The following is a 24,514-nucleotide window of genomic DNA, read 5'->3' on the forward strand; positions in this document are numbered from 1 at the left end:
AGGTTTTGGATTTATTACTTTCGAGGCCGAACAATCAGTGGACCAGGCTGTCAACATGCATTTTCACGACATACGAATATGATAAATATGATATTTATAGATATGTTTTCATTAGTTTTCATTACAATCATCTGAAAACAGTCTGTCATGTTTAACCGCCATGTTTCTACAGTAGTTTTCTACAGTAGCCCAGAACAGACACACCAAACACTGGCTCTAGGAGTTTTGTGCGCTTTCACTTGGTTGCAGTCTGCTATTTCCGTGCGTGAGATACATATATCATTAACATTAAAGGGACCAAACAGCTGTGGAATACAAAATGTGATGCACTTTTTTTTATTTTTCACCAGCTACTTGATCCAAACACCGAAGCTCCTGATTCAGCACTATTAAGTTTATAAGCTTAAATTATTGATAAAACATAAATAAAAGATAAATTGCGAGAATGTGACTGATGCACATTTTGAAGTTTTAGAAATACAGTCCACTTACGTTACGTCACGTCACAGAGTCGAGGTTCTTCCCTCACAAACTACCGTTGTACAGTACATACTACGGCTTGCGGAGTAGCAGTAGCGTTCAATACAAGAAAGGATTGGATTTTCTTTAGCTCTATTTCAGCCAATACCAATCCAGCTCCCCTGATGCCAACTATCAGGATCAGGTTGCGATTTCTCTGCTTTATTACGTGTCGATTGTAGCCAAAGCGTAACAATTACAAGTCAATCTGTCCACAATATCATTGTAAACTGCATACACACTGTGCGGGAATGGGAAGCCTGACGGGGGTAGCAACAGTAACTAAGGGAATAACAAAATTGTAATCCAGCAAGGAGTGTCTTCTGTGCTTGAGAAAGGCTGGAGACTGAGAGGAAGTACCTAAAAGAAATCAGCATGGAAAGGACCCAGGGATGGAACATGAGAACTACAGCTGCTAGTGATGGAAGTTTAATCACTCTTGGTCCTGTGTCGCTCAGGAGGAGGAGGAGGATTCAAACAGGATTAATGGTTCACCTCCCACTGGCCTTCTAACCCAAAAAAAAACAAAAAAACAAAAAACCCCACAACTTGTGATTCTGCAGGGCAGTTTGGGGAGCGGTGTTGAATAAATGATGCAGGTCATCTTCTCTGCTCAACACCTGCCAAGTGAAGTCAGTTTTACTCTGGCTCGCACCGACGAGAGCGGCAAGCTGGTAACATACCGGGTTCAACACGGCACCAGCATCCATTCTTGACCTTGCTCGCAACGAGACGGCGGGGTCGAAATACGCTAATGATTAATGAGACGTGCATTTCGCAGCGCTGGGTGCCCAGAAACTGTAGCACAGGTTGACGTTTGTCTTCTCATTAAAATATAATATGTTCCCCATCAAGTTTATGGCTGAATTACTCAGGCAAAGACTTTTGAACAGATTACTCTCCTCAGAAACAAATTTTTTTTTCTGGGCACTTCAGAGAGAGAGAGAGAGAGAGAGAAAAAAAAAAAAAGAAGCGTCGAAGCCAGCAGCAGCAGTGAAAGAAGCTGTTATCAGGCTGCGCAGTGGCTCTGGCTCAGCATACTGATTAGTGTGTGAGTGTGTCTTTGTGCATGCATGCATGAGCGCGTGTGTTTATCTTCAGTACGTATGAGTGTTGTTCATTTTGCCTGCTTTAATTCCAAGGGGTCAGCAAGTAGCCTTTTTGTTTTCACAGACAGGGCGTACATATGTGTGTTTTCTACAGTGCTGTGTATGTTCATGTAGCGAACGGCAGGTTTCCCCGGTCCACTCTCCTCCAGTTCATTAGGGCTCACTGTGATATGAAACAGAGCCAGTGAGTCTGTGTGAACACACACTGCACTGCATCCTGTCCTGCAGTTAAAGCTAAAGCCACCAACCCTGCCCCTGTCTGTCTGTCTGTCTGTCTGTCTGTCTGTCTGTCTGTCTGTCTGTCGTGGCTCTGCTGACCCTGCAAATGCTGCTTTGCTGCCGTCGTCCCGCTGTAGCGCTTTCTTTGTCATCTACCTTGTTTTCCTCCTCTCTTCCTCTCTCCTTTTACTCCTCCTCCCTCAGGGCAGCCGCGTGTATCAAAGCCCCGGAGGCTGGGGAGCAGGCCTTGGGTTGTTGGGCTTCGCTGTTTGCTGTTTACACTCCTCCATCCTCTGCTGTGTCTGCGCCACATGCTCTCTTCTTCTTATCTCTCTCCGTTCAGCACTCAGCCTTCAATACCTGTCTTTTTGAATTTCTGAAATGTGTCAGTGAATTCAAAGGGAGAAAATCTGCCGACAGGGCAGGATATTTTCAATTGTTTCTGTCCCAGGTTCCTTTTATCAAGTGTTCTGATGCTTGTGGGGCTCTATGCTCACTGAAGATGATGCCACTTTTTTCTAGTGTTACTAACAGCATCACAAGCGTGACATTGTGTCCTCCTACTGACAGCTAATTCTCTTGCTCATGTTAATTAGACTCAAAACATTACAAGTATACATGAGGCTGGATTACGTTTCAAGATGGGCTTGTTTTGCAGCATCCCTCCGTCCTCTCCTCTCCTGTTTAAATCATCCTTTTTGATCTTCCCTCCTCTTTTATCTCCTCTCCTCTCCTCTTTTCTGTCCTCTCCTCTCCTGTTTCGCCTCCATTCCTCAGGAGGCACAGGCTCAGTGCCTGCTGTGTCCTCTGTCTGTTTGTCCTCTCTCGCTCTAACTTTCTCTCTTTGTCTCTCGCCCATGCTCCCTTACTTAGTCCCCACTTTTTCTTCTCTTTCGCCACTCGCCTCCCTCCTCCCTCTCTCCACCCCTCTGTCGGCCCTGGGTGTGAGAATGTATCACCCCTGACGAGGCGCCGATTGGCTCTGTGTGCACTGTGCCCGTGTCGTGCGTACGCCTCGTAGCTGCGCCATTTGCTATAAATATGCAATTTTTTGGCCTCCCTTTGCTCAGCATGAGTAGACCTCATACCAACTTGCCATCATGTTCCCCCACCCTCCTGCGCACACAGATTTATACTCCTCCTTGAGTTATTTATTTAAGTGTGTAGGAGCAGTAATAGGCTCTAAAATTGCTGATACGATTGAGAGAGCAGGAGGCTTGCTGCGCAGATTGCAGAGTTGGCTGAATGGCAGGACTCACTGAGCTCCTTCAGCAACTCTTACCTTTGTACCTCTTTTTTGTAGCGTTTTGTACAACTCGGTTGCACTGGAGTCGAGTTTGAAGGCAGTGAGTTTAGATTTTTGTTAGCCGCTGTTGAGCTTTTTTTAAATTCGTTTCTCCTTTTATCACTCTTCAGTCCTACTCAGCCATCATTTCTGGCTTCGACGGCGGCAGAATAGTGGAGGAGATGCTTCATGCTCTGACTGTGTTAACACGCTGTAGTTTTCAGCTCGGTGGTCTTAAGTGCCGCTGCTGTTTATGAGTGCCTAGATTCCTTTAGCCTGCCGGTGTGTGTGTCTCACACATCATGACTATTGTCTGGCATAAAGCACCAAAACAAACTGAAACTGAGAATGTCTTGCTGACTGACCCGTTGGCTATTTCTAATGTTTTCTGACACATAAGTGATGATTTGGTCCTGGGGGGTTTAAATGTGGTGTATACATGCTTCACAATCTCAGCTGTTAGAAAGAGGAATGTCAAAACTGAAAATACAAGCTTTCAGCAAATACAACCGATAATTCTGATCATGATGAGGCTCTTTTTTTCGCCTGGTCATCCTGCCTTAATGTTTAATGAGAACTCTCTTTAATGAGTTCATACTTTCACATCTCTGGGCTTTGTGTGTAACAGTTCATGTCCATGTGTGCCTGCATATGTCAAGTGTGTATGTCCAAGGGTTTCACTGAGCTCCAGCACTGCCGATATATGTACATGTGTACACAATGCGGTCAGTTCATTCTGTTTTTCCACCCGCCCGCCTCTCTCCTCACCTCCTATATTCCCCTCCTCCCCACTTTCTCTCTCTCTCCACCTCACCACTGGCAGGGCTCACCAGTGAGAGAGCCCAGTGTGTTGGACCGGACAGAGGGTGCATTGTACCGGTTGGCCATCGGACGCACACACAGACGCACACAAACAACCCAACCGTACTGACCGCCTCACACTGGGCAGCCGCAGTCTGTCTGGCATACATCGGTGACCTCACAGCTAGCTGCTGGTGCGAAAAGCGTGTGTGACGTGTGTGAGTAGAGGAATCAGTGTAGCTGGAAAGGTCACAGCTTGTTCTTGTTTTCTCTGCCTTTAGTCATTTTTGTGAAGGGTCTAACGCTGGAGCAACATTTACACAGATGTTAGAAAAGGATTGCGGGTGTCTCTCTGTCTTTGTCTGATGAGTCATCTCCCAGGATTTAACTACAAATGTAAGATTTTGAGATGCATAGTTCAGACAGAATACCACGTTCCTATTGCAAATTATGTGAGACGTGGTCATGATCTCTAAGACAACAGCTGTGGATACATTTGACTTTGACAGCTGAGGCTGATGGGAATGTCATTAGCTTTGCAGTTTATTAGTCACAAATCAACGTATTGGACAAATTATGTACAGTGTAATTATTACAATGATGGGGACATGATTGTCGGTAGCAAATTTGATAGCAATCCATCCAATAGCTGTTGAAATATTTCACTAAAAACAAAACCTCAACCTCATGGTGGCACTAGAAGAACAAAGTCAGTAGGATTCTTTCCCTGGGAAACATGAAATTAATTTGAGTCTGGACCAAAGTGATGGACTGACATTGCAGTCCCCTAGAGCACGACAGAGCCCCATTTTGTTTTGGTTTCCAAAAAAAATGTCAGGAGAGAGCAGGCCTAACCAGTGGATAGTTGTACCGTTCATTAGTTTTTGTCAGGGCTCCTGTTGAGAGGGGGGTCTGGGCTCAAGAGTGCTGCATTAGTGGAAGTGTCTGACCGGGTTTATCTCAATTAATCAGCGTTTTTTGTTTTTACAGATTTGACTGTGAATGCACCCTGGTATGATTGGATGTCAAATATCTCATTAAGAAGACGTACAACATTCGTAGTGAGACACATTCCGTAGCTACTGCATAGTTTCTACAATGCTGTCATCAGTTAAGAGCATAGTTTTGTGTGAATGAAAAAACAACTTGTGGGTGTGTTGAGGTTGTCATCGGGCCGCACTGCAGAAAAACAACACAGCAGTTACTCTGACTGGGTTCTACAAATTGGTCTCACATCAGTACGTTTATGGTACTTTATGTCTGTTGCTTTAGATCAGCACTCCAGTAGACAGTATAAAGAATATGGATTCTGGCCCAAACCCCAGCTCCAGTTAGAGCCTCAGGCCAGGTCCCAGAACAGCTCTGCCCAGAGTCCCAGACAGCCTCACCCATCAATAAAACAAACCAAAGAAAGAGGGATGAAATGTCGAGTGTCTTCTTTAAACACTCGAGTCAAATCTGGAGTACATATTTGGCGTCCAAAAATCTTGAGGTCTTGAAGTCCCAAACTAATTCATGTAGAGACTTTTATGGACTTTTTCAAATATGAAAACAAATCAAAAGTTCTATTTTGCTTGCAACCTTTTTATTTAAATGAGATTCTCTAGTTCAAAGAGCCCACTATCTACGCTCTTATTGCTCCCGCTGCAAACCTGCTTACTCCTGGCGAAGCTAAACCGTAGGGGGGTGGGATCAAAAACAAGCAGGAACAGCACAGTGTGAAAAGGCTCCACGCTACACCGACGAGATGTTAAAATCCTGCAGATGCTGTTTTATGGTCTGCAGATAGAGTTTCAGGGAGGGCTCTTAGGTCAGCAAAAGTGGGCGAGAGAGTTCAGGTTACTGCAACAAAAAGTAAAGCGCATATGTTTTTTTCCTTCCTTCACCAATCTTTTCTTGTCTCTTCTCTTTTGTTGCCTTTGCTCATCTGGTTATCTCTCCTCTTCTCTTTCTTCTCTTTTAAGTGTTCTTCTTCTCTGCATCCTCCCACACTCACTCCTCTTCATTTCTGGTCCTGAACTGTCGGGCCTCTCTGTAATAAAGTGAGTGGTGAGTCAGCAAGGATCCAGGGACCCTGATAAATCTCAGCGTCTTGAGAGTTGAGAGTGTGAAGCAGGCTATAAAGCATAAACACCCTGCTGAACTCAAGCCCCATCAGTCTTTTTCTGACCATATAAATGACAGGTATATTCACATATGATTGAAGAGTCTGTCCTGTAGATGAAAAATAACTGTTTTGTGTGTTTGGGGGGCGGGGGGGGGCTATAAAATGTCACAAACCTCAACTGCTTTCAAGTGATTTAAAAAAAAAAAAAAAAAAGCAAACTACAACTTACTTTTATTCCTGCTGTGATGAAATGTTATGATGCGTTCATGTGTCATCCACTCCTTCCTTAATGTTATTTTTTCTGGCGAATGCTTTTATCCTCCTCTCCTGTGAGTGCATTATCAGTGTGGGTGGCTCCCGTGGGAGCTAAACATTACCCCTGTCCATCATTTCTACACACAGATCGTTACTACGTCTCTAACAAAATGTCAGCCAATACAACGGGAGGGATCTGGATACATTACGGTGTCGTCCTTTTGTCCTTGAAAGAAAGAGCCGTCCCACAAGCCAACAGCATAGTCTGCAAAAAGAGAATAACATACATTACCCCACATATTATAGAACTATATTTATCTTGAGACAAAGATTAACATTGACCTAATTTGTTATGTCAAGATGATGTGATTAAGTAAAAGAGAAAACAAAACTCTGGTGATACAGTAGTATATTTATCATGAGAAAATCAGTTTATTATTTTATTATTCCATATTCATGATGCCATTAAATGCTCTCAGTGTCTGAACTTACCTGAAAACCTATGTTCTATTACAGAGCCCTACACTACCCTATACATCATGTTTAGTTCAGTCTTTCCGGCAGTAGATACTAAAATATCCCACTAGTCTCACTGGGCTGGTATTTTTTTAACCGGTATTCTTCTGTCTCACAGGCACATGGACTCCTTTCAACCCAGTGACGGTGCGCTCCATCATATGTAAGTAGCTGCTGACAAAGACATTCTCTCACACAACTGCCTGTTGTTCTCAGACTATGCAAGTTGTTTATTTGCCTCCTTTCCATGACAACCGGATAAATTCATTATGCTTTGAGCACTGCGAGGGCGGAAACAAACTTATCTTTGGCTTCAGTATGTGCTGCTTTAGTGGAAACCTGCAGCCATCAATAAAAGAGAGGAGGAGAAAGCATCTGGAGGAAATAGGAAATTTAGTCTCAAAAGGCTCTCCGATTGCCTCAGACTCCAAGTATCGATCTGTTTACACTCTACACTAGCTGTAATGTGCAGGGCAGGTGAGGTTAAAAACTTTAAACTCTGCAGTGTAGTCGAGGACCAGGTTATACTATTAGGTAGGTCAGACTGTACCTGGACACAAATGAAACCAAATATGTTCTTGTACTTAAAGTTATTATCGTATCTCTCCTTTTGAATCTCAAAGAATGTGGCTGATTTATCAACCTCAAACTCCCTTCACATTTTATACTACTGCTTCCAGACACAAAGACGTTAAAAATATCTTTACCCGGGTCTAATGTGTACTTCCCTTTTTGTTGTGTGACTTGCAGAGTAAATCCCTATAATTCCATGGCCTCCCCTTCCCACTGTACCATACTCAGTAAATCCATTGTTTAATAGTCCCCCAGCAAGAAGCATATCCTGTGATAACGCTCCCTTTGTTGGGAGGTAATTGGATTGAACCGCACGGGGGTGAGGAGTAGAGTATTGGTGGTGGGGGGGGATCAAGCAGTTTGCTTTCTCTGTTAGAATGCAGGAGTTAGTCAAGTGTGACACCCATAGTTTACACTTTTCTGTCCCCCGACAGCCCTTTATGGGGTACCATTTTTGCTTTCATGACGTCCAGCTCCGATTAAAGGCGTGTCTCTCTCTCCTTCAGCCATGTTCGACAGGGAAAATAAAGGCGGGGTGAACTTCAACGAGTTCGCCGGCGTGTGGAAGTACATCACAGACTGGCAGAACATCTTCAGGACCTACGACAGGGACAACTCTGGCTTTATCGACAAGAACGAGCTCAGACAGGCGCTGACTGGATTCGGTGAGCAGCAAAGTATGACTGTGTATTTCAATTTGATGGATGTGGTGGAGGGCTTCATGGCTGTCTGTAGGAATGTCCTATTTCTGGATCAAAAGGTCAGATTTTGTCTTTTCATTAGCTCTGTGTGTGATTGGACAGACTTGCATGTCAATGGAAATTGCTAATTAAAGGAATAGTTTGGAAGTCTATCCTTTTACAGTCACTGTCATGCTATAAATACTTATGTTCACAGTCATTGTTATTTAAAGACACATTCGTGTTTCAGATAAAGCTAACATGATTCCACTGAACTGCTGTAACTGTCGTGTCTTAGTGATTCTGTGTTTGTACCGCCTAAAAATGTCCAAGGGTTTCAATGTGTTTTTTAAATTTTTGCTGACAAGATACTTCAGTAATGCCTCAGTGAAAAGAGCATATCATACTGATGGTGGCAGTTCGGTGAAGAATACCTTTAATTTGAACGTATCATGCCTCAAATACTACTACTACCCCTCAGCTCTGCAGCAGTCAGTTTTAAAACGTTATCCTTCGCTATAGAGTCATGATAGCCAGGCTTTTTTTGTACTCACCAGCCCAGTACATTGTTAATGTCTTGTTTGCTGTGTTGTTTACTGTGTTGTGTACAGGCTATCGTTTATCAGATCAGTTCTACGGCACGCTGATAGACAAGTTCGACCGCCAGAGGAAGGGACAGGTTGCCTTTGATGACTTCATCCAGTGCTGCATTGTACTACAGGTAACCGAGACACACTAAATCAAAACAAACTGTATAATACAATTCATATTTCTCCACACTTATGCACATACATGAATATAGAGTGTCCTTTGGTTTAGCACTTGAATCACAACAAGGCCCCTCGCATTCATAAGATTCAAAGGGGGTTTTAATTATGCAAACACATTACAGTCTTGCCTTTTACATTATTCATCTTCTGTGGAAGTTCCACTTGAGCCTGCCATGTTCTGTTTCAGTAATTTCACACCCATACAATTGAAGCTGCAAAGTATGACTATAACCTTTCATTAATACAGCAGCTCTTGAGATACACTAGGATAGTAATATAACAGTAGCCTTTGAGGTGCCTCGCTCAAGGTATCACAATAGCTCTAGCTCCACTTTATTTGGCACTTTGTCAGACAAAGATTTGATTAAGGGATCTTGTGTTGAATGCCTGTTATAAAAGAAAAGTGTTCAACATCAAATCTGTCTGTATAAATGTATACCATTATAGTTTGGTATTATTATGCTCAAAAAGTTAAATTCATTATCTTCCCTTTCCCTTCCACAGAGGTTGACTGACGTGTTCAGGCGGTACGACACAGACCAGGATGGCTGGATCCAGGTTTCATATGAACAGTATCTATCCATGGTCTTCAATATAGTATAACGCACACGGATCACAAGAGAAGAGCACAACTGGACACAACTGTGCCAAAGCTACCGGCACCTCCCGGATGTCTGCCGCGGTGGACACTACAAGATTTTTTTAAAAACCTAATTTTTAACCCCAGTTGAGCTGTCACACACACATTTATAAATTAATACGACTCAAAGAAACCTTCGGTTGTTTGAGTTTGCTCTACCCTTCAGACGACAGTATCTGGAGGTACAACTACAAAGCTTGATGTATTTAAAAAAAAAAATCTTGTAGTGTTGTGTTCAATGACCAATCTGAGCTAAGTCTGTGTTGGGGTTGGGGAATATTATGGACACATCCTGTCTTTATGTCAGTCAGTTCGTCTGTTATTGTTGACAAACTTTTTAATGTCTTAACTTTAATTGATACAATTAAAAAATAACTCTGTCGAGAGTAAAAATGATGCATTGTAAATATGATTTAAGATGCTTTGCATGCTTTTCAGGGAAATTTAGCCCCATGTTGAAGCATGCTTTCCCTTTCTCTTGTCTTTTCCTCAGCCCTATTTTGCTCAAAGCCATGTTTACAGAAACGGTGAAAGCAGGTCATGTTCTGCTTTGAGATTCACTGACATGCCAGCTTACATGCCATATTTGTACAAACTTATTTTTAACAGCAAATCTTCAAATGTTAGGACATATACTTTTTGGTAGATGGTAAGCATAATGCCTTTAAGTATGGCTTATTTTTTTGTGCATGATGCCTTAAAATGTGTAAAAACAACACGAAAAGAGAAATCTTTTATTAAAAAAACTGAAAATGTGATGGTGGAGTTTGCTTCAATCATTTACAGGAGCACAGAGCCACGTTGCATTGCAGGGGGGACCGGTTGACCTGTAAAGTGGCTCAATGTCGCCCTCTGCTGTACGTTGGCAGTTTTTACCACTGCAATGCACCAACGTGTCCCAGAACCTTGGGCTTTGTCTCTGTTTCTATGGGGGAGTATAAAAGTGTTGCGCCTTATATTAGAGTTGAGTTGAAGGCTGAAGTTAGCGGACCTGGCTGTTGCTAGTTATTGTTTTTTTTAATACGTTTGAATATCATTTTTAAACACCGTACCGCTGAATGTGTTGATTGTTCAGGAGTTTTAGCAATGGCGCTGAAACATTTTCCGACTCTGACACACATTGTAGGGGCTTCCTATAAAAGTAAAACATTTGGACGGTCGACAAAGGCAAGTTTGTTGTTGGGGAAACCCTTCAGCACTCCGACGGGAGGTGAAGACACAGGAGCAGGTATGTGTGTGGAAACATGCAGTAACCTCATACTGACTGTAGGAGGCGGCAGAGGCTGCCATAGTGCCAGCACGGACATTAACACACCTGTACTCCGTCATAACTCTTGATAAATACGAGAACTGTGGGTCTTCAAAGCGAGATACCATCAATAACATCCTTTAGAGGTGAAACAGGCAAAGCTCTCTGAACGAGCCAATAAACATTTCCTCAATTGAATAAAGAATAAAGGTTAATTTCCCAGTACGAGCCCTTTCCACACTCTACTTTAACTCATCATGGGTAATAACAGAACTAACGCAGGTGTAATTAATCATCTTAAATGAGGGCTCAGTTCCAATAAGACATGCCAGTGACTCAGCATTCACAATACAAAGCCCTGGAAAGTATTAAACCTAAATGGTATGCAGCCACTATTAATATTTGTTCAGTGCCAGCTGTAGTTTTTTGCTATGGCATGTTAAAACGTTTCATGAAAAAAGGGCCACCTGTTGCCTCTCTTATTACTTTCCGTTTATGATTAATAATAAGCCGAACATTTCCACCTGTGATCAGCCGAAACCAGACATTTTTGGGGCTTTTTTGCTTCAGTCACTTATTAAAATAGTTGATTATTAATTCTTAATCGACTAATCGTTTCAGATCCACTCATGATTAGTTTTTGCATTAAAATGAAACGATTCAATGCGACCCTAATGTTTAATGTACATTTCCCTGCTGGCTCACTGCATGTGGCTCACAGTCAGTCCTGAAATGTGACATAAAATGGAAACAAACACTACACGTAGGTAGTTAGAACATGGTTCCACTCCCTTACGCACACTGCACTTTGTGATCATTTGTTTGGGGTGTAGCAGAGCAGAAAGGGCGGCCTAAGACAAATTGCCTTTTTTTTTTGTTTTGTTTTTTTCCTCCATCCTGATGTGCCTCACTTCTCTGGGTTTTGTTTAGCAGTCCCTTCTCCAGCCGGTGCGAGTGAGGTTAATGCATCCAGTAGCCTTTGTTTTCCTTGCCGTGCTCTCTGTGGATTGCAGTCGCCTCTGGCTGCGGTTGACAGCTGGATTCCCTGGGATGACCCCAACAATGTCAGGTCAACTGCCTGCTGCAACCTCAAGCCACAATCACTGGCGCACACGCATATAAACACACAGTGAGACGGAGCGACAGCCAAGGCCTTCACCTCAGCCCGGACCATCTCTCTCATTGTTTCTGTTATCACGTCTGTCCACATAAAACCATTTACATTCCATCTCCATCCCTCCTGCCGTGGGGGTTTCAACTTAATGTCTCCGGGTCGGCCTCTTTCTAAGTGTGGAGGTTGATATTGGTTTCTGTGTGTGCATCTTTATCATTCTCTGTCATTAGTTGCGGGACAGACTGTGGTCACGGAGCGCAAGGGGTCTGTGGTTACCGTGGGGATAAACCGCCCAGAGGTGCGTAATGCGGTGAACCAGGAGACGGCGAGGCGTCTGCTGGAAGAGCTGGAGGCCTTCGACCGTGCACCAGATTTGAACGTGGCTGTGCTGCATGGGAAAGGTAAGAGAACTGCAACCTGTAGGACCTGTTTCTACTGTTCCCCCAAACATTAGAAACAGCAGGAAGCTGCTATCCTGGCTCTGTGCGAAGGCCCATCACCTTTAAACCCTAATCTGTACAAAAACTGAAGCGTTAAAAACAACACGTTGTGGTTTTTTAAAGGGATTATGTGCTAGACTATTTCTTTCCTGGGAGAAGTAACTTCCTGAAGTCTCCACTGGTTTCTTGGCAATGTTGCAGTGATGACAAGTCTCATATTTTAGCTTCATATTTGCCATACAGTCATGAGAGTAAAAAAATATCAATGATTTCCTTCTTCTTCTCCTTCTTTGTCTTGGCAATTTTAGGTACTTTTATAAAAGGTTAATTTTATGTCAGAATGTATTTTACAACTTCCTAACTTCATGGTTTAATAAGTTAGGGAAATCAAACCAGAGAGAAACATTATCGGTCATAGAGGGGCTCTGATGCAGGTATGGAACTCGTCATTGAAATGTCTTTATTTTTCACCTCCTTCAGCTCTTCATCTCTTCATGTCCTCTGTCCTCAGCACTCAACCTACTCTCTCTCCCTCACCTCCTTTCTCTGCCTCTTTTTTCCAGCCGTTGCTCCTTGGGCTCCTTAGATCTAGCCGACATACAGAGGTGACCAAGCTACCACACACAGTAAAAAAACAAAAACGCACACCTGTGAGGTGGCCTGCACTGTGTCAGCCAGAATCATGCCAGGGCTCCCAATACCTCTAAAAATAATCATCACACACACTGAATGAACTCCTTCCCTCAGTGGAAATAATGTCTTCAACCTGGATCAACCTGTCTGCTGTATAAAGTGCCCTGTGGCCTCAAGTGACACAAGTATGTACTTTGTTTGGTACTTCAGAGGTTGGAGCCTCTCCAGATGATGGCAGCTGAGTGCCACTAGTCTCAGCTGTGAACGGAAAACTGTGTGTGTGTGTGTGTGTGTGTGTTAGAGAGTAAGAGTAATTAGCTCGTGTTAAATGGGTTCGCAATGAGCGGCACAGTAGGTCGTTCCAGCTAAAGTGGCTCTTGTGTGATTCCCACAATGTCTGTAATGTGCCTTTAATCGTTCCACCACACATTCCTGTCAGCAGGTCGTCCTGTGTTGCTGCTCCACCGTAACAAGAAGACTGACCTTCATCGGCGATTAGCAGTCTGTCTGCGTTATGAGATGACAAGCAGGGAGGTTCTAGTTTGGATGTAGTGTTTCTGAAACACATAAGGAAGCCATTTTGATCAAATTAGCGCCAACACGATAACTCTCTCAGCTCTCGTTTTTCGGTGTCGACGTGTTTTTTTTAAGTCGTAGAATTGAGAGTAATTGCTTTCTGCAGGTTTTGAGTATCCTGGCACATATTTGGAGTGTTTGGGATTTGGATTTCTGTGGACGTTTTGTGGTCAGGTACAATCTAGATGTCAACCCAGCTGTGTCACTACAGCTGAACTGAGATGAAGCCTCACTGGAGCCATAAAAACGCATTGTTCAGTGCTAAATCTTTTTCTTTTTGACAGTGTCTTCAAGTCACAAACGTATTTTCTCACTAACTTCGAGAGTCGTCCATGTAGTTTTGGTTTTATTTCTCCCAAGATTTGAGAAACTGAATGGAATTTGGTTTGTGGTTCTCACAGCAGCAAAACATTAAATTAACAAACTTCAACAGCAGCCTCTCCTCTAAAAGACTGTTCCAGTTCAAAGGTGTTGACTGGGGATGAGGTCGAGGCCTTTTTACACAGCATTTTTTACTCACATTTTGACTTTTCATAATAGGAAACAGCGCAGGTGTCACTGGCTCAGATCTGGAGTTGGTTCCTAGGCGTCGCATACTGCTCCTAGCTCTTAAGAGGCTTCAACTGCAGAATGCATTTCCATATGAGGATCAATAAAGGATATCTGAACTGAACAGAACAGGACAACATTAACTGGGGCTCAGTATTGTTCAAGTGTCATTAATTTAACTATTTACAACTGTATTTTTCCTACTCTGATGTTTCAACATGTCTTAGGTGAAAAAGACAGATTGTCATGGAAGAGGAAAGGGCTTTAAAACGTGGTTTAAACATTTTTGGTTCAGTATGGACCAGATTAACCAAAGACAAACTTTTCCCCCCGTTTTATATACGAAAAGAGGCTTGAAATGGTAAAATTTCCTAGTAATTCACAAAAATATAATACTAATAATATAGTTAGAGGAACACCTGAAGCTCATGTAATTTTGTGTTATTTTCTGCCTTACTACCCACCACACCTCAGATTCATCTCCCGAGCCCTTGACATGACTGTCCACATACCTTTGCTCATATATATATATATATATATATATATATATATATATATATATACACTTTTTACGGAAGAAATAGTCCCTATGAAAGCGTGGACTAAGAATTGTCCTTTTTAATGCTTAAAAAACCCACAAGGCTTCACCTCAGTCTCCCAATCATTGCTCTTCTCTCTTTACAACATCTCCGATATAACTGCACCGCTTACTTTTTAAAGTTCACGTCTAACTGTTAGTCGCTGAAATGATAATTGAATAGAGTTTGTTTGGCCTCTCAGTTAACTAACTAAACCTCCTCTAAGAGTCTAAATAAAGCTTTAAGACCCTCCATGAATGGACCAGCTCTCCATAGCTCCTGCTCTTTTTCTTTTCTTCCTACAGGGACAAAGGGGTTTAGGGAGCTCCGTCACATCGCTGCTCCCATAAACAGCATGACGCACTGTTTTTCTATAATTGCCCTGCGCTGACCCACAGCTGTAATCAAAGCTCCCAGTTGATGGGTGTTGCTGGCACATGTGTTCGTTATAATCATTTTCATTACAGTTACATTAAGGACAGAGGAGGATTTTATGAGTCCCTGTCTGAGCCTGTGACATAGTGTTTGTAGGCCTCTTGGGTAATGTTGTAATTACCACATGAATCCAACGGAAGGGGCCGTGGTCGGAGCGCGTTAGTCTTCCATTAATGGCGATAATGCGTATGTGCATATGTGTGCACATGCGTGATCTGCGAGCATGTATGGGATTTGGGCTCTTTAGGGAAGAGAAGCAATCGTGTGCCAGCCAGCCCAAAGCAAGCTGCTATCCAAATTGCAGCCCTCGGACTCCAGCTCAACTTGTTGTTTTTTTCATCCTCATCATTTTCCCTTCCCCTCTGACTTTCCAGCTGCCATACTTTGTAATTTTGTGGTCTCCTTCAGGAGGGAATTTCTGCGCTGGTTATGATCTGAAAGAGCTGGCCAATCACACAGCCTCCCTCAAATTGGAGCAAGATGTCACCAAGGGTCCCGGTCCGATGGTGAGCGCTGTTCGGGCTGTGTGTGTGTGTGTGTGTGTGCGCGCTGGTGAGGGTTATATCTATATTTCCTTATGATCTTAATAGAAGGCTAAAGGTTTCCACAAAAATATAAAACCAGAAGATGTGGTCTGTAGTGATTGTGAATATTTTGAAGACAGGTAGTGGTGAAAGAATCAGGGAAAGGCCTCAGGAACTACAGTTGCGTATTGTGCACATACAGAAAGTCCTGACTGCGGCTGCCTGACAAAGAATAAGGATCATAACACAAATGAAGTACTGTATGCTATAAAAACTGTAGCCTACATTGGATTGCATGTGAAGTCTTTGGGATTGAGTGGACCTCCTGTGCAGAAAATTATAGCACTGTATCTCTGTCCAGAACGCACAGTGCTTCATTTGTTCAGCGACAGGCTAGACTTGGATCATTTGTTGCTCTTTTCTTTGACCAGCTTGAGGAAGAAATCTGGAAATAAAATCTGGAACAATTATTGGTACATAAACCATAGACATCAAAGAGGCAAAGAGCCTGAAATGCAGAGTGAAAATATACATTCATATAGACATGTTTCAAATATTCACACAGTGGGCCGATTGTACAAGCAGTGTTGTTAACAATGTGTATTCATTCTGTGTTTATTTTACTGTGCTGTGAAAGTCCTACACCTTTGCATGTATAGTGTGTGTGTGTGTGTGTTACTGATGCGGTTGTTTCCTGCAGGGTCCATCCCGTTTGGAGCTGTCGAAGCCGCTGATAGCAGCAGTCAGTGGCTTCGCTGTGGCTGGAGGGCTGGAGCTGGCTCTGCTGGCAGACCTGAGAGTGGTGGAGGAGAGCGCCGTCATGGGGGTGTTCTGTCGCCGGTTTGGTACGTTTGACACCTCATGCTACTGCTACCACAGCTACTGTACTATGCTGTACTGTACTTCTGCCTCTTTGTTCCAAAATGCTACTGGTGCCATTACTGCTGGAGGCTTTGTTACCTTTATTCAAGGTAGTTTCACTGAGACGTTAGGGGTTTAGGGCCTTGCTTGAGGGCAACTCAGTGTTGGTAATGACGGAGATGGAAGCACTGCTCGTTCACTTCCTCCACCCAGGTTTATCCTTGTCGAGAGATTGAAACAGCGACCTTCAGGTCTCAAGCTTGAACAAGACTTTTTCTTCAACTGATTATTTTACTAACTACTGCCTCAGCTTTTATTTCAGCTAATATTACTTCTTAAAGTTTCTCTAATGCTATTATCACTACACAATACCACCACGACAAATAACACCACCATAAGTTCAAATCTAGACTTACTACAGCTACTTAATGGACATATTGTACCACATCTGGACACAAACTGCCACTAGTAGTCGTAGCAAGAATATTGTAGCATTAGCTGTGCTCTTATAGTTGCTGCAACTATTTGAAACAATTCTCTTTACTTGTGCTATTATTACCTCAGCTACTCCCACTACAGCTACTTGCTAATAGTGTATCTTCTGTCAATATTCACACTGCTGCTACGAGTTCAAGTGACTTTTTTCTAGTTGTTCTTCTCATAGTAGTGGTACTAATTGGCACACTCTGTTTCTCTTGTAGTCCTGCTGCTGTTAATATTGCTAAGACAATCCTCTCACTACTGGCAGTGGGTTAGGAATCTTTCTGCTGCCACTGCTAATAATGTGGAATATATTTTCAGCAGACCAGCTCTCTTCCCCCTCATTCTGTTTTGCTGCTCCGTGCTGACTGTATGATTGTGTTTTTCTTTGCATCTAAGCATACATCATCTGTCTCCTAATGCCAGGAAGTCGACACTGTTTCTATTTTTCAACTTCTGTCCTCTGTTATCACCCCAGCCTCCTCTTGTTTGTGTGCGAGGACCGAGTCACAGTGCGATAACACCAGTGACTGTGACCTTTTGGCATCACAGCCAGAGTCTGCTGGGTAGTCTTGATAAGTAGGAGAGGAAGCGACCGACTGCCAGGTTTCCACTGCGGGGCCAAACAGGGCTTACATATTATTTATGTCACACAATTTCCTCATAAACAACATTTTCCTTTTTTGGCGTCTCATAGCTTACTGGCACGGTTTGCCCGCTGACTCGGCTATAGTTTTAAAAGAACAAGTAGTACTTTGGATCTTCTGCTGTAAACACTTTAAGCTAATCCTGATCCCAGCAAGTCATGGTTGGCTTTATTATGTAAAAGTGGCTCGTGTTGGACCATTGCAGCATCTCTCATATAGCCGTCATTGCTTTAGCCATGCTGCTAAAGGGTTTAAAATACGACCATGGTGTTTATAAATACAACTCTTGTACTATAATTTACTGGCAGTACTAGATTTAGAGTGTAAACATGCAGGGCTTATCATCTCAGGCCTGTAATTTCACAGGAGAGCATCCTGGCAGTGCCCTTGTCTTTCAGTCTTTCCCTTCAGACTGTCTGGTGGCAAGTCTTCAGTGGCAGGCCACGCTCGAGTCTCTCTGCAGTGTTACTTTTCACTCACACAGCCATTTTACCATCATTATTGTAGAGGATTCATTCAATATTCATTTAACATCTAAGTTTTTTGGTATTTTTGTTTTTCTAACTCCCTGTCATCAGAAGTTATTAGCTATTGCTAAAATTCTCCTTGTCTGCTCTTAAATGAGTTTAAGGCTATTCTGGTCCTGGTTTGAAATTATTTATATAATATCTAAACATGTTAATGTATTAACTGTATTTAAAAAGCACCACAATTTAATGCTCCATATTAATAGGGAAGGGAAAACAAACCTTGAATACATTCTGACATAAAATTTACCTTTTATAAAAGTACCTAAAATTGCCAAGACAATACCTCAAAAAAAGTGTGTTTATTATTTCAGCCAATTCAATTATTTAATTGCCAGGACATTGTTGCTTTAACACCTTTTTGGTACTTAAACAAAATAAGGGGTAGGGTTAGAGATGGAAAGGTTTGTCATTTAAGATTTTTCCAGTTTTAGAGGCAGAGTTATTGTACGGCTGCTTATATTTAGACAACATTTGAGACATTTGGATTCTTTTGTTATATGAAAAAAACATTTTCTTTGCATATGTCCTTTTGTATGTCATTAATTTGTGCAATTAGAATCAAAAAGTTAAAACATTCACTCAAGTTTTAAAAATACACATCTCAAGGATCATGCTTGCTACTAATTCTGTATGTTATCTGCTGTTAACATTCAAATTCTAGCAGCATCCTTGCTGCCTGCCAGACACAGAAAAGGAGAAGTAGGAAAATGTTAGTATTGAAGATGGAGGTTAAGATTAGCGGAGACACGGGAGAAGACACACAATGCCAGAGTTATAATTTTAACATTGCATTATCTGTGTCATCTGGACACAAACTGACAAACTTCTTTCAACAGAGTACAAAAATCTCAGTCTGCGCTTAGCGTGTCCCATTAGGGATGAAATTAATCTGCACTCAAACCTCTTCCATCAGCTCAAAACTATGTTTGGGAGGCAGAAATGATCATTACTGCGGTTTCGACACATTAAGTTGCACATTTCCTCCCAGTAATTAATTCTCTGCCTCTTGATTGCCACATATCTTCAAGGCTTGTTTGTCAACACATTTGAGTCATTTCCCTCAGCTTAGTCAAAACCACTGTGGTTTTTCATTCAGATGTGCATTTAGCAGAGTGATTATTACTGTGACTGCTGGTTTTCAGCATTTGTATACCCCTCTGTGTAGTTTGATGTCGCACAACTGGCATCTTCACCCCGTCAAGCCTGTAGTTAGTGTAGTTTGAATTGTGGCGTGGGTGAGGCAGCATTAGCTGGATTTAATGGTGCCGCATTCCACAATGAGACATTTCTCATAAGACCGTGAGTTTAGAAAAAAGAAACAGACTTTGCAGTGGAAAAGGACCCAGCAGCATGCATTTAAACTGACTTTATTTTGCTAACTTTAAACAATTGAAAACCAAACTTCCCTGCCCATTTACATCAAATGCAAGCGCTACTCTGTGGGATGCACAGTTTATTTAAAGATCCTGTGTTTCTTACCGATTATTTCCTTTTAATGGTTGAATTCTGTAACCGTTTTGGGGTCGGACACAGATGGCAGCAGCCGGAGGGAATCCCTGGTGGCTTTGGAGTCGAAAAACCCTCAGAGGCTCGCTGCAGTGCTCTGATGTGGGCCAATGGCAACCATAAGGATCTGACAGCTTTCTGGCATGTGATTGGCTGCCGAACCTGTGGCTTCCTGTCTGGGGCCCCTCTGCCCCGCCGAGGAGGAAATGAGAAGGAGGAGATGGTTGCGTCACAGGAGTCTGGTATTAGTGTCTACTGCTCATTGGATTTTTTGAAAGACCTGAATGAAAAAACACTGTGCTTACCTAATTCCCTGATGTTATTTTGGTTCCCTAAACCAGAGGAACATCTCAAAGCAAAAAAAAAAAAAAAAAGGTTGGCAGCGGAAAAGGAAACTTAAAATAGTTCAGTAATACTTCAGTCGAGGGTTTTCCTTTTTAAACGGTGAGGCTAAATCAAGCAAGCACGGATTGTTACGATAGTACCTCTCTGATTTTCCTGTTTGAAATGGAGACCGCTAAATGGAGACCCTTTCTCTCCTTCCCAGTTTTAAGACCTTGTCTCCTACCTGGACGAGCAACAGATAAAGAGTGCCAAAGGAGGAGAAGCCACATGCTGAATCGAAGTCAAACCTCAGTCCAAAGCTGACATAACTTTGGCCAATTCAAACACCCGCTCAGTGAGTTTGAAACTGAGTGACATAGTCCAGTGATTACATCATCTCGCCTCAAAAACCGACACTGTTTTTCAAACTTCAGGTTTCTTTTCCATAAAGAGTGAATGGACACAGCAGTTGTGTGAGATGGAAATCAGACAACATTTTAAGGGCATACACTGATGGCAATATGGGCATTCTTTTACAAATAGCTTTATATTAATCTAAAGGCAAGTAATCACAACTCATTTACTAAATATTTGAATTATTTGAAACTTTGTTCTTGAAATGTAGTGACTTTGGGGCAGATTGGGTTGCTAATAGGATCTGATCATATTTAAACTTTTAATTTTGGTTCCTTTTTACGAGGTGCTACATGTCCATTCTCACGGTTTAAGGCCCCGTTTGCAGCCTTGGTGGTCTCGCATAATGGTGCTCTGCACAGTAAAGAATACACAGCCCTGGTATTAACTCAGTGGGCTAAATATATGAAATCAAGTTAACTGTGTGGCACTCATCTTTGACCTAGCCCAATGGCAGTTATTTTCCTCAATTCCCAGTGAGTATTTCAAAGTGAGCCTCTGATTGAAGGTCTGCTCTTTTCCCTCTGTCCATTTAGTCTGGAGCAGTCCGGAAATCGTTAATCCACATCAAACTTAATCGCATTACCCTCATGGGAGGCCATTGTAGTGGGTTTTACTTTGATGTGGTGAGGACGCCAGCAGCACCAGCAGCAAACCAGAACACCTCAGTTTGTCATGTTTCACACTCTGTTCACAGGTTATTAGCAGCTGTAGATGGTGGATGCGATGTCCCGTGGAGTGTGGTCTCCTCTCGTCACACTTTGGACCAATATCAGGCACAAAAATGATGACTTTTCAGGGGTCAGTTACAGAGCAGCAGTCTCTCAGCTGGTAGGGATTCACTGTCTTCATCTGACATTTCAGCAGGGGGAATCCTTGTTGGGCTTGAAAAAACATTTTTTCTTTCTTAAAAAACTGCTACCGCAAGTTTACATACTGAATAGAAAAGTCATATTAGAGTTCACTTTTATGTCACTCTAGATCAACATTCATCATGCGGGTCACTTCAGGCCCGTCAGCTGGAATCTGTTGTGGGCCACATTCAAAAACTAAAGTGAACAGCCAAGTCTGGCTGTTTTTGTTTTTCCCGTGATGTGAGGATGATGCTGTCCATCTACCGTCTGCCTGAATCCATGTGAATGCAGCACAACATTATGTCATGTCTTACATTGTAAAAATGAAGCCACAGTTCAGGTTTTTAAAAAGCCACTGTGTATTGTAGGTAACTGTCCTTCTAGCCAATCAAAAACCACTTGCACCATTAGTTGATCAGTAAAGTTCATAGCAGTTAAGAACATTGTGTCATTACTAAATGTGACTAGAGGATTATTCAAATATTCTACAAAATGTTTGGTGCTGAAAAATGTAATGAAATACTTTTCTGTTTTCAACAAATGAATGCTGATTGAGGATCAAACAAAATACCTAAGAAGACTTCTAAATGCAAAAACTTTTTCTGATGACTCAAATAGGATTCGGGAAGAGCTGGACTGTGCTGCTATCTCAGGCCAAAACATTATACCAAACTCTGTAGCAACTAGATAAAATACAAGGTTTCTTCTTTCCTGCACACTTCTCCTACACATCATTAGATAAGCCGGGGCCCTGTGATGCAGGAAGAGAAGCACCTCTTATATCTAGTTATTAAACAATGGGCTTTGTTGACTCATGTTCAGCCTTGTTAATAACAAGCCGCAGTCTTGACAATGGGCTTATCTGCTTTGAACAAGAAGGCAGAGGGCTCCTTTGCAGATGTTTAGCTCATTATTGAAGACCAACGATGACAAATCCGCACTTTTGTTTAGCGGATGCTGATTATCTTCTATCAGGATCACTGCCAAACATTTTCCTCTATGAAACTTGGAATAGGGGATCAGAAGCTCCCCAGCCTCAGCCATCTTCTTTCAAGCCAAACATGCCTTTTGAGTTAAAACTTCTTCAAGGACGGGCTCCCAACCCTTCCAGCTCCCATTCATGTGGGTCTGCGTAAATTCCTGCAAACAGGACACATCAGAGACGGGACTATCAGACAGAGGGAGGAGGGTGAGGGTTGGAGGTGCTGGAGACGAGTGCTGTGGATAAGACTGGAGATCCTTCCGGTTGCTGATAGCGATGGTGCCAACAGCAGCACCAAAGACAGACAGACTGGAGGTCAACCTGGAGCTTTATCTATCCTTCTTAGAATCATGGTTTTCCTTCCTCTGCCTCATTCCAGCTCTGCGTACCCCTCTCTGTTTTCTAGCAAGCCTCCTGTCTCTCTCTGTCATTCCTCTTTCTGTCGTTTGCTTTAATCAAAGGTGATTGTTGCCGGACACGAGATAGAGGAGCTCTCAGAAGGTATTTCTGTAGCAGCAGCAAAGGACTGTAGAGTAACAAAAAAGAAATTACGATTTGATTAAAATATTATGAAATATTGAGTCACTCAGCAGAGTATTAGGAAAAAGTTAGCAATCGGGCAGATAAGTGTAAACTGTTAACTAAAAGAAAAATGTAGTTCATTAGACAGGTGCATAGGAGTAGGATGAGTAGATCAGAAAGTTGCAAAGATAAATAACCAAGCTGTCTAACTTACTAATTAATATTTGCGATGTTACATTATGTAGCGAAATGTTGAGTTTAATTGTATGAAAATAATATTAAAGTAATAACCACTTCTGTATTATCAATAGTGGTTAAATACTAGTTTAAACATTTTATTGGTGGTGTTGAGTGATTGAGTTCATCTGATTGGGCTGTGGGTGTAAATCATACAATTCAAAGAGGTTTTATTGGCACTAAAGGAACCACTGGACTGCGCATCTGAGTGTAGTTACATGTGGCGTAGGACAAAGCTCCGCAGAGAGAAACCTTGGCTGAAACACTCAGTTGTTGTCTCAGTCCATGTTGAAAAGACCTTGAACCTCACACACACCTGCGCTGCAAGGCTCCGTGCTATTCTTCTAATTGAATTCCTGCAAAAAGGAATTCAGGCATCATTTATGTAGCGTTTCATCAGCTCGGGGTGCTCAGCTGTGCACTCTGTAATTTCCATTTCAGTAGATTTACATTCCTGTAATGGGGGATGACTGAAAAATTGAGTGAAATCTAGTATTTGCAGACAGTGTAACACCCTCCTCCCCCACCTAATTACAGTCTTCTGTCTGTCAGAGTGCCGTATGTGCCGACTGTCTGAACCCAAACCAGGCCCCTGGATCGGCCGCACGTGCATCGACACTGGTATTCCATGTATTCCAATTTAATTTATTTGAACGACACGGAGGAAGAGAGTAGCTCAAAGAGTATGAATAGAATCACAGTATTTCCACGAGTCCCTACAGAACGAGAGAGGAGGGAGAAAAAAAACAACACCTGAAAGCTAGCATGATGATTTGGGGTTATGAAAACATGTCCGACACATGTGCTCTCAATAAGGGGCGGTCAAATAGAATCAGCGACTTGGAGGAATTAGGGAGTCGGGATTGTGGTGTAGAACTTGGGAGCGCTGAACGGTAGAAAGTATGCCTGTTCCAGCTGGTGCTCTTTAGAAATTAGGACAGATGCCAAAAGCTTGCTGTACCTTGCAGTGTGCTCTTTCTCCTCTTGTTTCTCTCTTCCCTCCTATCCTTCTTTCTCTCTGGTAGACTCCGTAATAATGCAAATGTGTCCGGTGAGACTGAGAGCAAGGAGGAGTTTTGAGTTCTCACATACTGACGGAAAGAAAACAGAGTTACGGTTAAGGAGTGAAATTGTTTCAAAACTTTGCTCCCCTGACAGCTGTAACCTAGATTAATGCCAGCAGTATATTAAGTGTTTCGTTGGCTGTTTTTCACACGGCATAAGTGACCTGAACCCAATACACTGGCCATTGACAGTGGCACAGTGGCCTACACTTCCTTTCACCCTTTACGGTTAAGTGACTCAAATTTCCGTCTAAAGGTAATTTTAGAGGACCCCCGTCCCCTTCCTTCCTATAATAAATATCCTAATGTGATGTAGTTTTCAGCAGTCAGTAATACAGACTACTCTTCAGTGTTTAGGATGAGGCTGCAACTAACAATCATTTTCATTATCTGTCCAATATTATGTATGCTATTTATTGGTTAAGCATTATACTAACTAATAACTAAATACTCAACAGTGACTGATACCTGATACTGACTGACTGATTGATACTAGTTTGAGGCCAAGGACTTTTAGTATA

General features: G+C 42.4%; 2 protein-coding genes across 3 annotated transcripts in view; both read left to right on the plus strand.

Annotated features, from left to right (window-relative positions):
* pdcd6 (programmed cell death 6) overlaps positions 1–10,232 on the plus strand; it is a 15,716-nt gene extending 5,484 nt beyond the window's left edge. The window contains exons 3-7 of one of the 2 annotated variants that reach the window (XM_035672697.1): positions 5,898–6,117; positions 6,930–6,974; positions 7,891–8,049; positions 8,676–8,785; positions 9,339–10,232. In XM_035672697.1, coding sequence (XP_035528590.1) covers positions 6,111–6,117; positions 6,930–6,974; positions 7,891–8,049; positions 8,676–8,785; positions 9,339–9,437 — 420 coding nt within the window. In that variant the 5' untranslated portion in view covers positions 5,898–6,110 and the 3' untranslated portion in view covers positions 9,438–10,232. The remainder of the gene's footprint in view (positions 1–5,897; positions 6,118–6,929; positions 6,975–7,890; positions 8,050–8,675; positions 8,786–9,338) is intronic. The other variant, XM_035672615.1, reaches the window with a different exon arrangement.
* A 144-nt stretch (positions 10,233–10,376) lies between these two features.
* The window catches only part of zgc:101569 (uncharacterized protein LOC449822 homolog), a gene marked incomplete in the record, with an annotated part of 16,557 nt that continues 2,419 nt past the window's right edge, over positions 10,377–24,514 (plus strand). Inside the window, 4 exon segments of the mRNA XM_035672495.1 lie at positions 10,377–10,702; positions 12,068–12,238; positions 15,457–15,554; positions 16,273–16,417. Of these exon segments, the coding sequence (XP_035528388.1) occupies positions 10,561–10,702; positions 12,068–12,238; positions 15,457–15,554; positions 16,273–16,417 (556 nt within the window).

Source organism: Morone saxatilis, unplaced genomic scaffold, assembly GCF_004916995.1.
Source record: "Morone saxatilis isolate NCDOM2014 unplaced genomic scaffold, NCSU_SB_2.0 Contig0, whole genome shotgun sequence".
NCBI classification, from domain to species: Eukaryota; Metazoa; Chordata; class Actinopteri; family Moronidae; genus Morone; species Morone saxatilis.